The 23,118-nt window shown below is 38.5% G+C and overlaps 1 protein-coding gene and 1 long non-coding RNA gene across 19 annotated transcripts in view; one reads left to right on the forward strand and one right to left on the reverse strand.

The window, feature by feature from the left end:
* The window catches only part of KIAA0825 (KIAA0825 ortholog), a 404,341-nt gene that overhangs the window by 242,913 nt on the left and 138,310 nt on the right, over positions 1-23,118 (reverse strand). For 15 of the 18 annotated variants that reach the window (XR_014056215.1, XR_014056216.1, XR_014056217.1 and 12 more), the window contains 2 exons: positions 21,942-22,124; positions 12,712-12,822 (listed from right to left, as the gene is read on the reverse strand). Coding sequence is in view for 10 of the 18 variants with exons in the window: in XM_081498685.1 (XP_081354811.1) it covers positions 12,712-12,822; positions 21,942-22,124 (294 nt within the window). In the remaining 8 variants the exon portion in view is untranslated. Of the gene's footprint in view, positions 1-858; positions 975-12,711; positions 12,823-21,941; positions 22,125-23,118 lie in introns of all 18 variants that reach the window. The other 3 variants (XR_014056218.1, XR_014056220.1, XR_014056219.1) reach the window with 2 other exon arrangements.
* Positions 12,360-19,906, forward strand: LOC145509595 (uncharacterized). The gene is made up of 2 exons (XR_014056228.1): positions 12,360-13,302; positions 17,523-19,906. It is a non-coding gene; the product is annotated as an uncharacterized LOC145509595 (long non-coding RNA).

The raw sequence follows: 23,118 nt of genomic DNA on the forward strand, positions 1-23,118 counted from the left end.
TAAACAAAAGTGAGAGCATTTAAAGACATAAAATGAAATTTCAAAACATCTCCCCCTTGACTCAGCTGGGCATTTGGAACATCTCACAACCTTACGATGCACAAAATCACCTGAACTTTGGACCAGCTCAGGCTTCCCATGTGAGACTCTGATAACATTAACTCAAATCAGAGAAACTCCCCAGTAACCGGTAAGGCAGTGTTAGCTAGGAAAACCTGTGCCCTGCATGGGCAATAAAGAGAAAAGCAGGGAGTTATTTAGCTCTCAGACCGGAGGAAGCACGTCTGTCAGTTCAGCAGCGCTGAATTCCTTTGGGTATTCCCAGGTCGGTCTGGTTCTTGTAGTGATTCCAAACGTGGTACCAAAGGAAGAATACACTTGGTGAGCCCCTTGGAATGAAATATTGAAGCATATCCTCCCAATGGCTGTCCTTGTTTCCATCCTAAACCCCAAGTGCTGACTTCAAGAAACTTGCTTGGTAGATGAAAAGTAGCTGATTCGTTATAAGTTGTGTATTAATATTGCCTTAGTTTTTGAACATTTCCTACCTATGTTTGGCTTGAGCTGAGTGCTGACTTGAAGGATACATTTAATGAACTGGAATATCCAGTCTGATGGAGTTTAGAAAAGGAAGGGGATAACTGAGAGACAATTGGAAGGAGACAGGGGCCAACTCATGGAGGAGCCAAGGTGGAGACTGTGGACCTGTTAAAGCGTTCTAAGGCAGACGAGTTTCCTGACCTGGCTGCAGTATGGAGAATGAACTAGAGGGGGGGGTAATGTTTTTGCTCAGGCCTTTCAGACACGGAATAAGGCAAAATAATTTGAATGGCATTTCATACAGTGGTATCCGAATACCTGGTTATAAATAAAACCTCTCGTTTACCAGATGGGAAGCTGTTTGTTGAAATGTACCTCAGTTCTTGGATCTTTCCACTTATCACAGATTTTGAAATGTACAGTAGAGTGACTCACTATAAGAAAAAAATAAAAGATTACAAACATTCCTCAGTCACTGAGCTCCGAGTAATAAATGCATTGAGGAGTCTGCGCTGGGCATATGGAGAAGCATATGTTCCCTCATCCTTTGAGCTGGTGGAGCTGTGAAAGTGAGATGAGCCTCACAGAAAATGACAGAAAAGGAAATTTTTTTATATATGTATCAAATATGTACATGTTGAATTCCACTATAATACAAAGAAGAGAACAAAATTTATAAATCCACTGGAACTCACAAATCCTACATTAGCAGACAGGACAAATTTATGGCTGGGTTATATCAGCCTTATCCTCTAAACAGTGCTGCATTTCTGGGGTATGAAGAGGCCTAAGAACTTTTTCAAATCCAGGCAATAAAGGGGCTCAAAAATCACCTGTTTATGAAACTAACAAATTATTATTATGGACACTGAAAAATATTGACTGTATTTGGGTGTGTTTACTTTATGAAAATGTATCAAATAGTTTGGAGCAGGGATAGGCTACCCACTCCAGTATTCCTGGGCTTCCCTGGTGGCTCAGATAGTAAAGAATCCGCCTGCGTTGCGGGAGACCTGAGTTTGATCCCTGGGTTGGGAAGATCCTCTAGAGGTGGGCATGGCAACCCACTCCAGTATTCTTGCCTGGAGAAGCCCCATGGACAGGGGAGCCTGGAGGGTTACAGTCCATGGTGTCGCAAAGAGTTGGACATGACTGAGCAACTAAGCCTAGCACATCAAGTAGTTCATCTGCAATTTCTGCCATTTTTTAGCACGTGTTCACACTGCAGCAGAAAATTTTAAAATGTTAGATCTATCAGTGATCAATGGCTTGACTCTCAACCACAGTCGTGCATGGAGCACAGTGCAAGAAAAGACTCTGTAGTAAAGTCAGACCACAATACAAGCAGCCTCACTGTTCAGGTCACATGACCTTGGGGGTCACTGCCCCTACTATATACGAAACATGCAGAAGCTGCAGAGTAGGGGAACATTGGAACAGACTCTGAAACACACAGCTTGGAGTAAAACCAAGCGGTGCTGGGTGCTAGATATTTACTTTAAATGAACAGCCATTATATGGTTCCACATCCCTAAGAGATGAACTACATGAATACTACAGAGCTACAGAGCTCTGATTATCCACTGGGAATTTATGTTTTCCATTCCTGTAACTCCCCACAGTGTCTGGGGAAGTGGAGGTCCTGGTGTCTATGGTGGAGTGAGTTGGCGAATGCAACCTCTACCAGGGGACCGTGAAGAATTCTACCTAATGTTATACCTGCCATCATCTAGTTATTTTTGGATTCCCAGGCCAGTAGTCTAGCAGGCAAAGAAAGGGGCCGGTAAGGGTGATAACTCTGGTTATCACTGAGGAGCTAGAGTTGCTACTGCACATGGGGAGCAGGGAGGAGTATATTTGTAAGCCAAGGGATTCACCAGGGAGTCAAGAGATAACGCTCTCATGACTGCTAACAAGCATAAGTAGGTGGCCGACGTAACCACATTCTGATCAGGGAATGGTAGTCATGGTTCAGCATCTTAAGGGGGAGGGTCTCAGTGTCTGTGCTAGGTAAGCAACACACTCAACAGACGGGATGACCGGCGGGGAGGGGAAGCCAGAATAAGTGGTAAAGGAATGAAATGGTGATGAGAACTTGCAGACTCAGGAATAATGACAGCCAGGGATATTCTAGCTTGTCCCATTAACTCAAGCATAATAAAACTGATTTTTTTCCACCAGCCATCACACCTTGAAGAATCAACGATAAGGTTCAGAGAACTTAAATAATGAGTAGTGGATTTCAGTGGTACAAGGGTTAGCCCAAATGTCAGTGTCCCCATGTCCTCTTGCCCTTACCACTCAGTTGACACTGACCTGCCTTATGCTGTCAGAACCTGCATTTCTCTACCTTCCACAAGGCAGGTTGGAAGGGCCAGCAAATAGACGCCTCCAGAGCAGCCTTCAGCCAGCGACTTATGAAAGTTTCTAATAAATTCCTCAGCATCTTTGTTCCTTTGGCAGAATAACTCTGAGATGCCTTTCACACTGGCTCCAAGAATTTCCCCAGAAGGTTTAACTTCCAGTTACTCCTATGATTACACTGCTCTTGATTTGCTGTCTTTCTCTCTTTGTCTCATCTACTCCCATCGAGTGTTTCTTTCACTTAGAAAATAAACTATTCGCACCTCAATCCTTGTCTCGAGGATTGCTTCTTGGGGAAATGTAGAATAAGACATCAGGAGTCATGTACGGATGTTAAGAGTTGGACCATAAGGAAGGCTGAGCACTAAAGAACTGATGCTTTCAAACTGTGGTGCTGGAGCAGACTCTTGAGTGTCCCTTGGACAGCAAGGAGATCAAAACAGTTAATCCTAAAGGAAATCAGCCCTGAATACTCATTGGAAGGACTAATACAGAAGCTGAAGCTCCAATACTTTAGCCACCTGATGTGAAGAGCTGACTCACTGGGAAAGACTCTGATGTTGGGATGAGGGCAAGAGGAGAAGGGGGCGACAACGGATGCGATGGTTGGATGCATTATCAACTCAATGAACATGAGCTTAAGCAAACTCGGGGAGTTAGTGAAGGAAAGGGAGGCCTGGCATGTTGCAGTCCATGGGGTTGCAAAGAGTCGGACACAACTGAGCTACTGAACAACAACAGAAAATAAGACATGCATGGAGACACTCAGATTTATATCAGTGTTTGTTTCAGGAATACTGAGAAAATAGAGTAAGATCATTTAGCTAATAAATATGGCAACTGGACTTTGAACCCAGGTTTTTCTGACCTTAAAATCCATGGTTATTCCACTATTCTGTGTTTCTTTCATTCAACCTGGTTGATATTTGGTGGGTACGTTGTAATTTTCAGCCTAGAGGATGTTTGGCTCTATTCAACTTCCTTGATTGAGGATACCATGTTTTTGACCCAAATTCAGGTTTGTGGTCTCAAGGCTGATTCCCACATGGGAGGCATGTTATTTACGGTATCTAGGGGCTGATTTTGACCAGATGGTTCCTGTCGTGGATTACTGGGTCAAATTTATACCAGAGGCCGTAAGTTAAATGACTCAGAGAACAAAGGCAAGGGCATAACTAAAGAGAAACCGAGAGTAAAAGCCCTAAAGAAGGAAAATGAAAGCGGAGAAGGAAAAGCTGTATGACTATTCTACTCTTGCCTTTCTAAAACTAATCCTTCCAAACCGTTTTAGGAAAATAAGTTAAGACAAATATTTACAGCAGTTCTATCATCTTTCTCTTTAGTACCTGGGAAGAAAAGCTGAGGAGATAAAAAATCCAAAATATTTTCTGCACAAATTATATGTACTTATAACATTGAAAATGCTGCATACATTTTAATCTATATAATGGGTATAGCCAAGTCTATGATCTTTATAGTTACAGATGATTCAATAAATGGAAACAAGACAGGGTTCACCTGCACATTTATGCATAGGATTTGCTTTGATTTTTAATAACTTTGTCTACTGAGGTAGATGGGTATTCTTAAACAGTCTCATTTTTTCAGAGTTGATGGTATCTACAATAATGGGTACACAACTTAAAGAATAGGTGTTTGAACTGTAAGGACCTGAATTATTTCTTGATTTCAGTAAACTAAACTTTTTCACTTGGGATGACCCTATTTCTCAAAAATCATCCAAAGGAAAAAAAAAAAATCATCCAAAGATATATTAGTGCCCCAAAATCATCGCCCCGGCTCCACACTTTAGAGTTACACAAGTTAGTGTATCTTATTTCTAAAAAACATGTGAGAATCTAATTTTAATTTTAAAAACAATACTTCATGCCAATGATTACTTTTGGACTCCCCCAGAAGTGCTATTCTAGCACCTGAGGCACAAAAACACTGGATACTACTGAATCACTCAACCATCCCTTTAGAGGACCGGAAGTTATCTCTCTGGGGTCCTTTAACTATTATTGGTCCTTGTCTACCAGATAATAAATACCTTATTAGAGGAATTCAAGAAAGGTCTCTTCTGATATCACACTTCTGATATGAGACCCCATGAGAAAGTAGTTCAATATTTTTTCCACTTCATCACACTTCGAGTTGGTTTTTAACATGTTTGGATAACTGATAAGATCTGCCACTTTCTGAAACATAGTTCTTTTCTAACACAGCAGCACTGAATGACTGTTTATAAGCACTTATGTGGTGGGTGCTGTGCAGAGGCATCTAGCTAATTAAATCCTCATGATGCTGTCATGGGAATATCTCAGGAGCTAAGGGAAGAAGATGTTGCAAGATGTGAGGAGTAGACCATGGCATTGCATCCTGTTTTCAAGTGGATCGACATGATATTGTATTTATGTCTCAATTTCCTCACAAAGACATAAGCTGTTTAACTTTCCAAAATTACAAAACTATATAAGTCTGCAAACCCTGTCTGACTAATTCGAAAACCTATAGCTGTCTTTGATCCTGTCATTGCTGGCCCCATTGCTATATTCTTTTTTATATAATACATTCAAACCACAAGAGAAGAGGAAAGATATGAAGAAATATCTAGCTATATCAAATACTCAGCTCACCTGACATTTTCCCTTCTTTTAATAACTGCTCCACAAACATGGCTTTTTCTCCGAAAATCTTTTCAAAGATCCAGCTGCTTGTCCATCCACACTCTGGAACAGTCATGTAAGAGCTTTGGTGTTCAAAAATCTCTAATTACTCCCCCCGTGACTGTTGGCTCTATGTCAAAGCTTGGCATCTCATCAGAGTACAAGTTCTCTAAGCCTTTTTCGTCAGTGTTAGGGAACAGCCTGACAGCAGCTGGCTGGGAGACCAAAGTTCTCTTTTGTCCTCCTCCCCAGATGCTCACTCCTGAGGTTACTAGAAGCCACCTCCTCCATAGAGCATTTTTTCCCATCACTAAGCTTTACCCCTCAGATAAAATGTTTGAAGAGAGTTAAATGTACCATTTAAAGTGGTACTATCTGAAACAATACTACAATAACTCATTTGTTCCTTAATCCACTTATTCAGTAAACTAACATTTGCTGGCTGATTTCTAGGTGGAAGGTGATGGAGACACCACAGTACATAAAAAACAGTCGCTATTTTTACAGAATTTAGTGGGGAATGCATATATAGTTTAAATGGTCATAGAAACAAAGATGAAATGACAACTATGAAAACTCAATCAAGGAAAAAGCACATGATGCTTTTAGAAGATGTAGTTAAGAAGTAAGCTAGTCTTTGGAGTTGATGAAAAGCTTCCCTACAGAAGTCACACTGGAGCTGAGAAATGAAGATACGCTGACATTAACTAAGTGAGAGAGGAAGAAGGGCTTTCAGGGTAAGGTAAAGCATGTGCAAAGACCCTGTGGCAAAAAGGAACATTTTGTGGCAAGGAAATGTAAAGAAGGCTAATGAGTGAAAAGCAAAAATCACAGGGTAGTGTGGTATGAGAAGAGGTTGCAAAGATGGGTGAGCCACATCTATGTAGGTTTTACAGGGCAGGTAAATTTTTATGCATGTAAATTTTGTATGCATGTTGAAGGATAAAGAGGAATTCAGGGAAGGTAGTCAATAGTTAAGTGTGAAATGATAAAATTTAGTTTTGAAAATAGCTTTGGATTTCAGAAGTCTCTGGCTGTGGTTTGGAGAATATTAGAAATGGGAGTCAACACACATATAGGAGGAAACAGAGGTGTCACTGCAATAGTCAGGAAAGAGATGAAGCACTAAGGCAAGGGTGGAACGACGGATGGCAGATATTAGGAGCTAAAATTAACTAGACTTAGTAACGAATTGGATCTTGTAGGAGAAAAAGAGGGAAATGTTCAGGATGCCTCCTGGTCTCTGGCTTATACAACCACGTGTGTGCATGCGTGCTAAAATGCATCAGTCGTGTCCAACACTTTGCAACCCCATGGACTGTAGCTCGCCAGGCTCCTCTGTCCATAGGATTCTTCAGGCAAGAATACTGGAGTTGGCTGCCATGACCCCCTCCACAGGGGATCTTCCTGACCCAGGGATCAAACCCGTGTCTCATGTCTCCTGCATTAGCAGGTGGGTTCTTTACCACTAGGGCCACCTGGGAAGTCTCTATACAACCATGTGCAGGTACAATGAATCAAAATGGAAATAAAATAACAGAGGATCAGTTGGGAGGGGAGTTTCCTAAGTTCAAATATGGCCATATTGAGCTTGAGGTCTGTCTGTGTTCACTAGGTATAAATCTGAAGAAGACATTCATGCATGAGTCACACACATGAGTTAGTAGGTCTGCAGTCCTAGGAGATATTAAAACTAGAGATATGGATTTGGGGGCAATTAAAAGTACATGAAACCACAGGTATGTGTGACTTCACCTAGAAAAGATTCTAAGATAGAATGCTAAAGATGCTCAATATTTAATGGCCAGGCCAAAGTAGATGAACCTGCGAAGGAGACAGAGAAATTTTATTGCCTATCTTTTTCCTCTAACACCTAGCACATGCCTTACTTGGAGAAAAATTTTAAAATGCATTTATTGAGAGGTTAAAATGAATACATCTTGGTAAATTGCACAAAGGGAAAGACTCACATAGCATATAGTATAATGAAGCTAAAGGTAGCTTAATATTTAGGCAGGGGAAAAAAAGGATATAAATCCAAAACAGTATTACATTGAGTAAAACCATAATGAAAACAAAAGCATAGTAGAAAGAAATATCTGCAGCTCAGAATGGACTGGCCATGAATCAAAACATCATGTTGTCATCATAAAAGAAAATGAGCAGTGTAAAATGAATGGACTGTTTACTCACACTGATTATGCTACTTGGATTCAGTATATGGTTATGACCTACTTAGACAAGGAAGACCTGAAAAGTATTTGGAAATATTTAAAGAACCACAAGATGATGAAAGTTGGTAAAATAAATAAAAAACATTATACTGCAACAATAGTATAATTGACTAAAATAATGTTCTTTCTTGAACATTTATACGCAAGCACAATATGCTGTCGTAGTATCAATCCTGAGATTAATATATTCCCCACATGCCTTAGTTTAATCTAGCATGAAACTGATTGCCCTTTCTAAATCAACTCACATTGCTAGCCTACTACTGCTAGGAATAATGAATACAGTACATTTTACTTATTGCCTTGAGAATACATATATTTTCGCTAAAGTAAACTCTTGTAAACTCTATTCCAGGAGTTCTAGAAGAACACGGACAATTCTATTTTTACCAATTTATATACTTCATAGGCTTTCTCTAGAAATCCTATAGACAGACTTATGGTGCATACAGCTATTTATGCATCTGTAACTCTTGTTGTTAAGTCTCAATCTCATGTCCTCCTTACTCTGCATCTTCCTTCTCATTACTTTTAATTATCTTAATATACTTAATATTGTTAAAAGTCAAATCTTTCTGAAACAATGCACAGCTGTAAATAAATAGGCAAATAGGTGATTAAATTCCTAAGATGCGTCATAATTAAATATTTCAGTCTCAACCTCACCCTTTCAAAAAAAAAAAGCGCAATATATTTTCAGTTCTTCATTATTTAACCCATATGTGTTTCCCTGAACAGTTTACTTTAGTTGCTAAGGTGAGGGATAGAGTTTGGAGCCTTATTTGTGGGGTGAAAACACAGAAGCAGCTGACATATATGAGGAAATGGAAAGGTGAAATTTTTAAGATCACTTGATGGTGGCCCAGGAATTCCCACTGCAATGCTTGACAGATGCAAATCAATAAGATGAGTTATTTTGAAATTACTTTTGTTGCTATCCTGGCTTCCTGTGACTGTACCACTGCTCTGAACATGTTGAATCATAAATCATGTGGATCAGGTTTTCCTAAGCAGATTATATAGGAAGGTTAGAGAGAATAACTGTCAGGAAGTCAGGGTGGAGGGGCTCATACTGTACTTGTGTGGGGAATTCAAAAAGGCAAAAGGGAGTACCAAAGGCATTTCAGGAGAGAAAACTAGATAAAAAAAAGACCAAAAGCTAAGGACGGGCAATAAGTAAAAGCAAAAACTGTAGAATAACTATGTCTTAAAGACAAGAGACTGAGAACTAGAGCAGAGAAGAGCGTTGGGTGCTCCAGGAAACAAGCCAGGCAGTGTGGGAGAGGCAGAGACTACTATAGGTTCTTGAGCAGTAGAATGGCATTTAAAATGCCATTTTAAGTAGAATGGCAACAGTAAAAATGGACCAAGGTTGTTGTGATGTGTTGGAGAGAAAGACTGACTGGATCTAAAAGAACTATGGGGATGAATCAATTGAACATCATAATACACTAGGAACAGGCAACAGACAGCTCAATGGACTGCAGCCATGAAATTAAAAGATGCTTGCTCGTTGGAAGGAAAGCTATGGAACCTAGACAGTGTATTAAAAGGCAGAGACATCACTTTGCTGACAAAGATCCATATAGTCAAGGCTGTGGTTTTTCCAGTAGTCATGTATGGATGTGAGAGTTGGACTATCAAGAAAGCTGATTACCAAAGAATTGAGATTGTTGAGAGTCCTTTGGACTGCAAGGAGATCAAATCAGTCAATCCTAAAGGAGATCAGTCCTGAATATTCATTGGAAGGACTGATATAGAAGCTGAAGCTCCAATACTTTGGTCACCTGATGTGAAGAGCCGATTCATTAGAAAAGACCCTGATGCTGGGAAAGATGAAGGGCAAGAGGAGTTGGGGTGACAGGAGGTGAGATGGTTGGATGGCATCACCGACTCAAGGGACATGAGTTTGAGCAAGCTCTGGGAGAGATGAAGGACAGGGATGCCTGGTGTGCTCCTAACAGAGAAGACACCATGCTGAGAGGACAAGGGAAGAGTGAGAAGAAGGATCCACTGAGGACATCATGCTGGACTTCCAGTAATATGGTAGCTAGCTGAGGATATAGGGACAGCCAGACACAGAATGCTAGAGAAAGGAAGCGCCCAGAGCTAGAAATCCTCTGTATAGAGGCTCTAGGGTAATACATGTGGGTCAAAGAACTCCAAAAAGTGAGGTTTCTCTTTCCTTATTTTTACCTTAATAAAATTAAGCTGCTTTCATTATAGGCAATCTGGAAAATGCACAGATAAAAATGAAAATCGATCACAATCCTATCATACAAAGATGTAAAGTAAAAGTTCTCTAATGTAGAGTTTATATACCCTTTCAATATTGGTTTTTCTCTACATCCTATTTTCATGGAATGTGGAGAGTAGTATGGCATCGTTTTCGCGTGTGTGGGTGCAAAGTCACTTCAGTCATGTCTGACTCTTTGTGACCCTATGGAGTGTAGCCCCCTGGGCCCCTCAATCCATGGGATTCTCCAGACAAGAATGCTGGAGCGGGCTGCCATGCCCTCCCCCAGGGGATCTTCCCCACCCAGGGATGGAACCCATGTCTCTTATGGCTCCTGCATTGGCAGGTGGGTTCTTCACTAGAGCCACCTGGGGAGCCGGTATGTTCAGCACTTCTCAGTTGCGTCCCATCTTCCAATAACTGTTCATCCCTTGGGAAACAGAGGTCTCATAACCTGTTAAGTTTGGGGAATTTTATACTAGATCCCTCCTTCAGGTAAACACTATATAGGTTAGTATATCAGAGCTCCTACAAGTCAACCGTAAAAAGATACTTCACACAATGAATAACTGACAATCTTAGGTTTTTCTTAAATGCCTGTTAACATCACCCTGAACTGTTCTCCCTTTGAACGGTGGGAGGGCACTTGTCTGGCACTTGGGCTTTAGGAGCAGACAAGCCGAGCTTCAGAGTCTGCCTTCCAGATCTGCTGTCTTCAGAAAGTTGCTACCTGCACATCACTTCACTCTCCACGAAAGCAGACTTCACAGGCTGGGTGTGAGGCTTGAAAGAGATAACATTCATGAAGGACTGGGCATGTCAGTTTTAGAGTTATCGCTCGAAAGCCTGGGTTGGCTTTGATTACTACATCATTACTAAGCTGCAGTTTTCCCATAACTATAAATCGCAATGATTTGCCATTTAATATTTTTCAAAATCAACCTTTTTAATGACTCCACAGTCGTCTATCACACAGCTAATCCATAAGTGAGTTGTCCAACTGCATACTGTGAGACATTCATTTCCATTTTCTCCTTTCACAAATAATACATTAATGAATATCCTTGCATATGAAACTTTCTCAACAGCTCTGATTAATTCCTTCTGATTGAATCCTAGAAATAGAATTGCTGGATAAAGGGCCATAATATTTTTAAGGTTTTTGATACAGTTTATTATATTGTCCTCCAGAAAACTTATATCCAGTTGCATTTCCACTGTGAGCCACGTAGTTACCACCATGTTCTAATCTTTTTGTGAAGGTAATAGTAAAGATAGATTGCTATAATCAAGCAGAAATAAAGAAAAGTCTTGTTACACGAAGAGGCATTTGAAAGATAAACCCATTTACCCGCTGACTCCCCAGGCTTCTAGATGGCTGAACAGAACAAACCTGGAGGTGGAATTCTTACAGAGCTATGCTTAAAGAAGTAACTCCAATGGTTACAGGTTAAGATAAAAGCAGGTAATAAAAATAGATTAAAGCAAATGTGCATAAGAATAAGTATGTTTAGAAGTTTGAGAACTCATCACAATGACACACGTTGTTTGCTTAAGTCACATTGTAAAAGATCCAGTTCCTTCAGGTGTTTGCAGTTAATGTATATCAAAGTCAGTTATTTAATTCTCAAAGACATAAGAGTATATTTTCATGCCAGCTGCAGGGTATGGAGATGACAGAGTATTAAAGGCTTTCATCATAAGGAATTGATGCGATCAGTCATAAGGAATTGTTCAGGGATGTTGAAAATGTTTCATATGTAAGTGAAGTAACAACAATACTTTGAGGTCCTTGAAGGTAGGAGGATAAATATCTCATTAATCTTGGATTCCCCATTACGTACATAGAGACAGGCACACGATAGGTAAGCAGTTATGTTTACTGTGTCTACAGAGACTTGTGAAAGAGGTTTTCCTGCCCTCTTTTTACGGGTGGGACTCTTGTTCCTCAAGAGAGAAATAGAGTCAGTCCATTTACATGGTGAGGTCACCAACAGTGTATTTCCAAGATGAATCAAGAATTTGCAAGAACTAACAATATCTCCTTCAGCTTTACATGATATATTTATTCACAGATACCAAGGAAAGGGACTTTCCAATCATATATTCAGCAAAGACTCAAACTGACATTACACGTAATGCCACAAAATGTCATCAGATTACTCCGGCAGTACGTTTCATGCTTTAAATGATTTTTCTTATGTTTAAACGCTGTTAATTAAATAATAAAAGTGAAAGACCCTATTCATAATTTTAAAAGTTACTCCTCTCAACTTTTACCTCAGGCTCTGAGTGAGTTACATGAATTATCCAAGATATTTGCTTTTTTTTCCTTTTTTTTGACAATTAGTTGGAGAACTGTCACATCTCCAGTCATAGATCAAGAAGAATGAATTTTAAAATGGCTAGGCAATTAGCTAAAATAAAAACTAAATTCCAAAAAATTCACATTTCTCTATCACTTTAGTAAAGCTATGTTAGGAGCATGATTATGAGGCTTATATCTTGGATTCTTGGGCTCAAAAAGAAATACACTTTACTTACCTGTGTAGTGTCAAAAGTTTTAAGTTCTTTTTGTAAGATGTATTTATCTCCACGGATAAGAGTTTCTATTAAACTTCAAAGGAATCAAAGAACTATAAATGATATAGTTTTTAGAGGTTCTCACCTGAGTAAAGAAGGGTAGAAATGTGATATGCAAGAAAGCCAATGTAATGGTTGCTTGAAAATTGGCTTCAAGGAATCTGAAGAAGAATCGCCCATGCCATGCTGAAAAGTCCTAGGAAAATAAAAATCATTATTTCAGAATATACAGGAAACATTAACTATTAAGAACATCAAAACCCATTTTTTCTTAGTATTTAAAGTTACTGATTTTATATAAAACAGTATTGTGCTAGAATGAACAAATGCACCCACTTGGTATTTATAATTTAACAGATAATTCAGAGGCCTCTGTGAAACAATCTTTACACTTGGAAAGATATGATGATACCATTATCATTTTATTTTCTTTTAATTCACATTATGAAATTTATTAAAAATGTATCAAAATGGTAAAATGAATACCACTCATTTCTCCCTACCTCAACCAGAATCACTGTTGATGGTGATTGCAGCCATGAAATTAAAAGACGCTTACTCCTTGGAAGGAAGGTTATGGCCAACCTAGATAGCATATTTAAAAGCAGAGACATTACTTTGCCAACAAAAGTCCGTCTAGTCAAGGCTATGGTTTTTCCAGTGGTCATGTATGGATGTGAGAGTTGGATGGTGAAGAAAGCTGAGCGCCGAAGAATTGATGCTTTTGAACTGTGGTGTTGGAGAAGACTCTTGAGAGTCCTTTGGACTGCAAGGAGATCCAACCAGTCCATCCTAAAAGAGATCAATCCTGGGTGTTCATTGGAAGGACTGATGTTGAAGCTGAAATTCCAATACTTTGGCCACCTCATGTGAAGGGTTGACTCATTGGAAAAGACCCTGATGCTGGGTAGGATTGGGGGCAGGAGGAGAAGGGGACGACAAGAGGATGAGATGGTTGGATGGCATCACTGACTCGATGGACATGGGTTTGGGTAGACTCCAGGAGTTGTTGATGGACAGGGAGCTCTGGCATGCTGCAATTCATGGGGTCGCAAAGAGTCGGACACGACTGAGCGACTGAACTGAACTGAACAACTGGAACCTAATAAATGTCAATATTTTGTCATTTTTGCTTCAATACTCTAAAAATGATTAGCATAAAGGTACTTCTTTTTACTCTTTAAAATGATTTATAAATATTAAACAATTAATGATAATTTATAATTAATTTTGTATGCTCCTAAGGGCTTACAGAAGGCAAATAAAGAAGAATTTAACTGTAAAATACAGGACGGTGATTTCAAAATTAGAACAATTTGCCAGAATAACTGGTCTACAACTACCTTTGGAGAAGTAACTATAACATTTTTCTAGGCTGGCCCAAATTCAACAATAAATCTTGAGGTAATAAGAAAATATTTGTCATATAAAATCTTTAGTAGAGACCTTGGATAATAAAATATTTATAATAACAGAAAACTATATTTGCCTGCCTACATAGAGTTAAGAGTCACAACTGGGAGTATTTGAGAAATGGATTGTTTGAAGTGGTGCTATCTCTCTTCATCTAGAGGACAAGAGCAATAGCATTTTTAAAATAATATGTAGAAAGGAATTCCACTTTGAAAACCCATCCCTGTCTTTACATCCTACTTCCTGTTTCTTTGCATCTTCACATTCCCAAATTTGACCTGCCTCTCCACTGTTTGTCTACGAAATTTCAGATAGAACAAAATTCCTTAAATAGGCTTCAAAATGAGGCTGTCCTATTTCCATCCCATACCTTCCACTGTGAACAGAGAAACAGGCACAGCCTAGGTCAGGACACCAAGACATGCTTTTCTAAAGAGTCTGGACTATGTATTAGCGATGAGGAATCACTGTTACAGCATAGGAGTTTTATCAGTTGTTTTGCATTTTAGAAAAATCACTTGTGCACTAGTGAGGAGAGTTGATCGTAGAAGATTAGGGCTAAAGGAAGGGGGGTAATAAAGATGATATTTCAGTAAACCAGGCAGAAGAAAAGTCCTAAAACAAAGTAAGAAGCAAAGGAGATAATGTGTGTGGGACAAATATAAAAATGTATAAAACTAATAAAATTAACAATATTCATTCCCTAATGACATGGGGTTGGAGACAGCATAAGGGAGAAGCGGGAAGGCAGAAGATAAAAGGAGAAATCTGGATGACTCTCTCTGCCCTTATTGGCTTTGCTTCTTGTTAGGACTTCACCACCTGTCCTTTTACATTCATTTTTGGCTGTCTGCTCCATACCCAAGGGGAGGGTCATAGAAGATCATAAATGCACCTGCCTGAGTATGCGCAGGAGTTCTGGAGCCAGACATCCTGGGCTGGAATCTTGGGTGGGCTCTTTATTAGATGCGTAATGTTGTTTTGCAAGTGTGATGATTGAGATGACGCATACAAAGCCCTTAGCAAAGTGCCTTGTGCCTAATGAGGGCTCAGCAAATGTCAAGTAATACCAGTATGATAACAACTGTAGCAAATACTCTTTGAGAACATCTACAACTACCTCAGAACTGACATGGAATACTTAAAAGTCTAAATGATTGTCTAGATACAGTTGTATCCTCAACATTAGGAAAAATAATGGAGGATCTAGTAATAATAAAATGGTTCTTAAACTACAAACCATTGGCAATGCAGTACTTCACAGAACATTTCTGCCAGACCCTAAACTCCTTCCCTCCACTGACAGTTGCACTGGTAATAGTAAGGTTATTTGGCAATAATAAATGTTATGGCAGATGTTTATGGTCTCAGAGGAGGTGGGATCTGTATGAGCATTTAATTCCACAGCAAGATCCCAAATTAGTTTCATTATTCTGGAGAGTATAACAGGGTGAAAATTGGCCCACAAGCCTCCATGGGAAAATGAAATGATGATCTAGCTATTAGATAACCTCTAATGATGTCTTGGTGTACAGTTAAAATAGAAGATGCTCTAAATAATTCATAGTGGAGAGTAAAATACAACCATATGAGCAGCAGAATTATATTCTCCACAAGTCATAAAAGAATTTTGATATTGCAAATGTGCATACTCCTTTAAAAACAGGTAACTGTCTGTAGGTTGAAGTAGAATACATTTTCTCAGCTTTCCAAATTAGCGGCCTCTTAAAGGGAAAAATATAAATTTGGGGAAATTCCTTGCCTTGCCTCCAACGTCACACCCCTTCTCTATCATTAACATCATACTGGCTCTAGGTTGATCTCATCACCCCACTTGAGCACACTATACAAGATTTTGTCTCTGGTTTCCTCATCTATACATGTTGCCTTCCTTCATTTTCTCATTAACAACACTGATTGATCCCTTAGGCTTACGTAGCCAGTTGCTGCTAGAATAAAATAAATTCAATGCATATCAAAAGTGGGATAAACTGATGTGCTAAAAAGAGTTAGCTGGGTTTTATGCCTCTCTTGTGCCACCCTGCTTTTGACTGCCCTCCCAGGAGACTGAGTCTCATGATATGATGCTACTGAAATAAATCTCCAGGATGGAATTGAGGAAGTCCAAGGATGCAAGTTCCACAGGGGCAGAGGGTTCCGGTCAGATGTCTGGTATCATCGGTGGCTACCATTGGAGGTACTCCATAAATAAAAATAACAAGAGAAGACCACATTTCAGAAGAAGGAGAATTAGCTTGAGACTGAACTATTGAGATAACATTGGAATACCTGAGATAACTGAGGATATATGAGTCCTTCTGATGCCCCTAAAACCATAGTTGACTAACTATGAATATGTGAGTGAGTGAGTGAGTGAAAGTCACTCAGTTGTGTCCGACTCTTTGCGACTCCATGGACTATACAGTCCATGGAATTCTCCAGGCCAGAATACTGGAGTGGGTAGCCTTTCCCGTCTCCAGGGGATCTTCTCAACCCAGGACTTGAACCCAGGTCTACTGCATTGCAGGCAGATTCTTTACCAGCTGAGCCACAAGGGAAGCTCATGTAGAAATAACCAAATTCAATCTACTTCACCATTTAAACATAATTTGACATCACTGCTCTTCTTTCATAAAGCAGTGCTACTCACCCTTGTCATCACGTGAAAGAAATCATGGAAAGATACTTGAAGTACAATAAGGCTTCCTATATTTCTCCTGCCACTGGCTTGTGTTTCTCAAGATAGAAAATACCTCTTTGAGGTTAGAAAATGATGACCCGAAGTTCGAAAATGACTGGCATAATGTTTGGTCTAAAGAAAGTGTTAGTTGCTCAGTTGTGTCTGACTCTTTGAGACACCATGGACTGTAGCCCACCAGGCTCCTCTGTCCATGGACTCCAGGCAAGAAATTTGGAATGGGTAGACGTTCCCTCCTCCAGGGGATGTTCCCAACTCAGGGATTGAACCTGGGTCTCCTGCATTGCAGGCAGATTCTTTACCGTCTGAGCCACCAAGGAAACCCCAAGAATACTAGTTCAGTTCAGTTCAGTTCAATCACTCAGTCGTGTTCGGCTCTTTGCGACCCCATGGACCGCAGCACACCAGGCCTCCCTGTCCATCACCAACTCCCGGAGTTTACCCAAACCCATGTCCATCGAGTCAGTGATGCCATCCAGCCATCTCATCCTCTGTTGTCCCCTTCTCCTCCTGCCCCCAATCCTTCCCAGCATTAGGGTCTTTTCCAATGAGTCAACTCGTCGCATGAGGTGGCCAAAGTATTGGAGTTTCAGCTTCAACATCAGACCTTCCAATGAACACCCAGGACTGATCTCCTTTAGGATGGACTGGTTGGATCTCCTTGCAGTCCAAGGGACTCTCAAGAGTCTTCTCCAACACCACTACTCAAAAGCATCAATTCTTCGGTGCTCAGCTTTCTTTACAGTCCAACTCTCACATCCATACATGACTACAGGAAATACTAGAGTGGGCTGCTATCCCCTTCTCCAGGGGATCTTCCTACATAGTAAATACTGGTTTAAAAAAAAAAAAAAAAAAGGAGTGAATAAACAGAAGACACTGTCAGACTTTGCTTAGTGAAAAGGAGGGTAAATTTCTGGGGCCATCCCTGAAGTCAGTCTTGGGTGGTACAGAGCGAAGGGGTAGACTGAGAACAGGCCATATGGTGAAGAAACAGGATGAGACTTGATCCTAGAGTACCAGGGAGGAACCAGCTGCTTAGAGATTCAGGGTCCTGGCCTTCCTCAAAATCAATGACTTGCTGTTTACCAGGGTTTTACTGTTTGAAGACCACACATAAAGCGATTTGAGTTTACTTTGTTTGTTTTAAAATAGATATTTCCCTCAAAAATAATGTTTAGATGGAAGAGTACAAGGGGGGGCATTTAATCTAAACAAAATGGCTCAGAGAACTAACTCTGTTTACTGGATCCTTTTGCATTCTGCCAGACACTTTTTTAAAAACACATTTTACATATTTTTGTTTCTATTTCCATCTAGTCCACATCTATTTTTAACAACTTTATTGAGATATATGATGCACATATCACAATATTTGCTCATTTTAAGTACACAACTAAATGGTTTCTACTATATTCACAGTTATGTAACTTTCACCACTATCTAATTTTATACCATCTTCACTAGGTTCAAAAGAAGCCCATTCTTCCCTCCTCTCCCGCCCCTGACAATCGCTAATCTCCTTTTGGTCTCTATGATAGTCACACTGTCATGTCCGACTCTTTGTGACCCCATGGACTACACAGTCCATGGAATTCTCTAGACCAGAATACTGGAGTGGGTAGCCTTTCCCTTCTCCAGGGGATCTTCCCAACACGACTGAACCCAGGTCTCCCACATTGCAGGCAGATTCTTTACCAGCTGAGCCACCAGGGAAGCCCGACTTTCTGTCTCTATGGATTTGCTTATCTTGGAAGTTTCTAATAAGTTGAGTCACACTCTATATACTCTGTGTGTATGGCTTTTTTCACTTAGCATGCAGGTTTTGAGGTTCATCCCTGTTGTAGCATCTGTCAGTATTCCATTTCTTTTTAGTGGCTGAATAATATTCTACTGTATGGATATGCCACATACTGTTTATCTATTTACCAGGTGATGGACACTTGGGTTCTTTCCACTTTGTACTGCTATGAAAAATGCTGCTATGAACCCTTGTGTGCAAACCTCTACATGGGCATAGGTTTGCATTTCTTTTGTGTACACACCTCAGAGTAAAGTTACTGTGTCATATGGCCATATGATGCTCAACACGGTACGTGAGTATCCCCTACGCTTACCATTTTGAGGAACACCTGTTTCCAGTGCACCAGACATTCTTGAGGTATGAAAGACAAAGTTTTAGTCCAACAGGTTCTATTTCATTAGGGACGGGGAAGTAATTTCAAATAACTAAAGAAATAAACAAGCTAACCTTAAAACACCTAGCGCCAGTTTGAAACCAAACTACCGAGCGAGCACTGAAATACCTTGGAATTTAGTGACTCAAAAGCCATGTGAATGACATCAAGTGAACCCCAAAGATAGGTGTGCCGTTCCCTGGCTCTGTGATCGACATTCTGGCCTATTTCTGATGACCCAGCCTTTGCCTGGCATGTTGGTACTCGCACTGAAATTCATTCTCCCATGTTATTAAATGAGGTAACAGTGGAGACAATCAACTTTCAAAAAGTTTCGACTTTTAATTTTTATAGGACAAATCAAAACATTTTGAAATATATATAATGTTCAATTTTAACATTAAAAATTTTATCAGACTTTCCTATAATACTTGAGGGTGAATATTTCAACTTGCTCACTCGTGTGACAGCTGTGTTTAATCCTGGTGCTTAATCATAGGGCCTAGGGAGGCAACAGTATTTAATGAATTGAAACTAAATTCTATTTACCTAAAATTTTAAAAATTAACTTTAATTTGCTAGATACAAACTAAAACTAACATTCTGTGCAACCAAAATGTAATACATGAAACCACTATCTGGGTATGTGTGTGAATGTGCATTGACTACACGTCTGAAAGTGCAACGTAACTGCCTTTATGAAAAAAGATAAGCAAAACCACAAGTGATAAGCATTTTGGAAAATATACGGTGAATATTTTATGTTTCAGCAGGTCTCCTTCCCTGGAGGACAAACCTAAAGTACTCCTTTTACAACATTCTAACAGAAATCTACAAAGGAGAGTTAAAAAAAGGACATACATTTTTGCAAACACATTTCATTCTTTCTGAAAAGATTTAAAAATCATATTTCTGCCCTGGGATTTAGTAGTCCTATGCTAAGCTCAGAGAGGAAAATACATTCAGTTTATCTGTCAGAACTACTTGGAATAAAAGCAGTCGCCTTCAAAAAAGGCATATCACATAGAGTGACAAATGTCAGGTACAGTTTATAAAAATTCAATGCTATCAACATCTGATTGCTACTTTTAACCAATTCCTCAAAGCATATAGTATAATTTTTAAATGTGAAATAGATATACAATTTTTTTCTTGAAATGCTAATAATATGACAACTTCATATCCTGGCTGCAAAAAGAAGCTAAATAAATCAATAGAGTTCTTGCAACACACACTTTTTTTTTTTTCCTATTTGGTGCAGAATATGTTGCCCTGTAGATTTCCTTTGTCAATAGAAAGCAAACTATATTTTAAAAATTAGATTTATACCCTAGGAAAGCAATCATAAATTTTATATCAACATGAATGGATAAAATCTGTGAAAATTTTTATGATCTGAGAAATACTAAAAAATGAAAGTATATATAGACTTTTATTCATGCTTTAAAGGAAAACCACTATGTATGTTTTATATTAAAAAAAAACAGAGGCAGTGTTTGGTATAAAATGTTCTGCAATTCTGGTTGAAATTAGCAATTTAAATTTGTTGAATGAGGTTACAGTGCAATATCTAATGCACAAATCAGAGATCTGAGTACTTGTAGAATTGTTTAAAAATGTATCAAAAGGCCACAGGTTAACAATAATGAATGTATGTTACATTATTATTATTATTAAAATATGCAAACTTTGATAATAATTTATTTGCTTTACAAATGCATTGGGGGGTTAAAAATTTTCTATTCATCTGTGACAGACCGTGAAATTCAATATTGCTCACCATGACCAATCCATGAAATTTGTCAACTTTGTTCCTGATTTTCACAGGGCCTTCCCCTTAGATGAAATGACCCATTGAACTAAAAGCATAGTAATTTTTTCATCTATGGTAAATCAGTTTAGTTTACTAGGATTTATTATGGGCTTCAGAACTTGAGCTTTTTGTGATTATGCACCATTATGCATATAATCCCAAATTTATGGCAATTTATCTCATTCTTTCTTTCCCTTTCTGAAAGAATTTTCCATTTCTAAAATTAGATCTCAATGGAAAGGTTGCCAGAAGAAGCAATCTGTAAACAATGGGTCTGCTGAAAGTCAAAGAGTGGGTGAAAATTATAGGGAAATTTTGAAATAAAACTTGTTAATTACTCTTAGAATTTCTAACACAAAATTTACTGAAAATCAAGATTTATATATTGCCTTTACCAGGATGGTACAGAAACAAATACTTTGTCAAATTTATCTTAAGAAATAGAAATCTGTATAATTTTTACTATCCAAGAAACTTAAGAATATGCAATATTTAATGTTTTAAGATAAACTGACTACTTTGGAGGAGGGTTTAAACAAAAGTATATTAATGTTTCATTATAAGATTTACTCTAACGTCTTTTATAATATTACAAATTTGAAGGAAATTAACCAGAAAAGCAGTTCAAATTTTTTAATTTCTCTGAATCTTATTTGTTTAGCTAAGTAAAATATTTCAACATTTAAAAAATGATTACTTACTCCTATTTCCACTTGCCATTCCTAGCTCAGTCACTAAAGTCCAACACTAAAAATGCAAATCTATGGCAGAGTAACTGGAAACATTGTATCTCTTCCAGACTAGAGGGCCTTTTACAATCATTCAAAAATCTTTTTTATTAGAGAAAATCATTTATATCAAATTAAAAAGTATTTTTAAGAGAAGCATAAAGCCATTGGGATATGATTTATTTTTTCATAGAGAAATCAAACAACTCAAATAACGATGCTCAAAATATTCCTGCTTGTATTAGACCTTAACAACTGAATAGGATCAATCAATAGAGAAAAACCACATTATTAGGATCAAATAACTTCAAGAATGAAGAAACCCCTGTTGGTTAGAGTTAGTTTTGTAAAATGGTTCAACTCACAATATCAAAACTGCATTTCAATAAATTTCTACTTGCTACTTCACACAATTCAGTAAGCAGCATGAAATCACATTATTTTATATATCATAGTAGCTAAAAAGAAAATACATTTGATACTTACTGGTGTAATTCTGTTAATGGTGAAGTCAAAATAACTAATGTTGTGAAGAGATTATTACAGTGGGTGTGAATTTTAAAAATTTTATCATCTACATACGCATGAGGATTCAAAAGCTTCTGTACAGATGTGCAAACTGACCATAACATGTTCTCAGTGCAAATTAAAATTGTTGTGACATCAAGTCTGTTGGAAAGAAAAAGAAGAAAATCATGTTAAAATTGTTTTCTCTGTTTGGTGTGCACACTATCATTTATATCTATTATATTAAACATGTGTAAGAACAGAAATATTTGCTTAGACATCAGAGATTCAGAGATCAAAAACAGACAAAGCATCAAAGATAGCTTTTGAGTTTCCAGGTGTTAGCTGACCCATAATACCATCCATCGGGCTTCCCTGATGGCTCAGTAGGTCAAGAAACTGCCTTCAGTGCAGGAGAAAGGAGATGCGAGTTCGATCCCTGGGTCAGGAAGATCCCCTGGAGGAGGAAATGGCAACCCACTCTAGTATCCTTGCTTGGAAAATCCCACGGACAGAGGAGTCTGACGAGCTGCAGTCCAAAGGGTTGCAAAGAGTCGGACATGACTGAGCACAACACCATTCATTATCTTTAGAGATGGTGAAGTCTATAGCAGTGAAGGGTTTCAGAAGTGCTTTTCTTAAAAAAGGAAAAACAGTCTGTTTTGCATTATCAAGATCTTCTTCAAGAATCTCAAGAGGCTTTCATTGCAATTAAATTCAGCAAAAGAAAAGTCAGGCTAAAAGAAAGTTCTCTATTATCCATATACATATGATAGGTAAAAATTTGATAGCAGAACAATCTTCTCATTCAACTACAAGGTATCAAAGGAAAGGTACAAGACTGAACAATATGTTCTCGCAGCATATGGGAGGCGAAAAAAAAAATGGCATCAGAAGCACAAACGAAAAAGCTTATAGTTTCAGAACTTTGCAATATTAACTAAATTTGTCACAAATATTTGCCACAAATTTAATACTTGCTTTCCTTACATATATATGCAAATAATATTAATTTATATTAACATCAATCAATTAATATAATTTAAAATATTAATATCAAATTAATATTTTCCTTGCATATGTATATATATGCAAGGAGTTCAAACCATTCAATCCTAAAGGAAATCAAACTTGAATATTCATGGGAAGGACTGAT

The sequence above is a fragment of the Giraffa tippelskirchi genome, chromosome 6 (assembly GCF_054371585.1).
Source record: "Giraffa tippelskirchi isolate mGirTip1 chromosome 6, T2T-mGirTip1v1.2.pri, whole genome shotgun sequence".
Taxonomy (NCBI): Eukaryota; Metazoa; Chordata; class Mammalia; order Artiodactyla; family Giraffidae; genus Giraffa; species Giraffa tippelskirchi.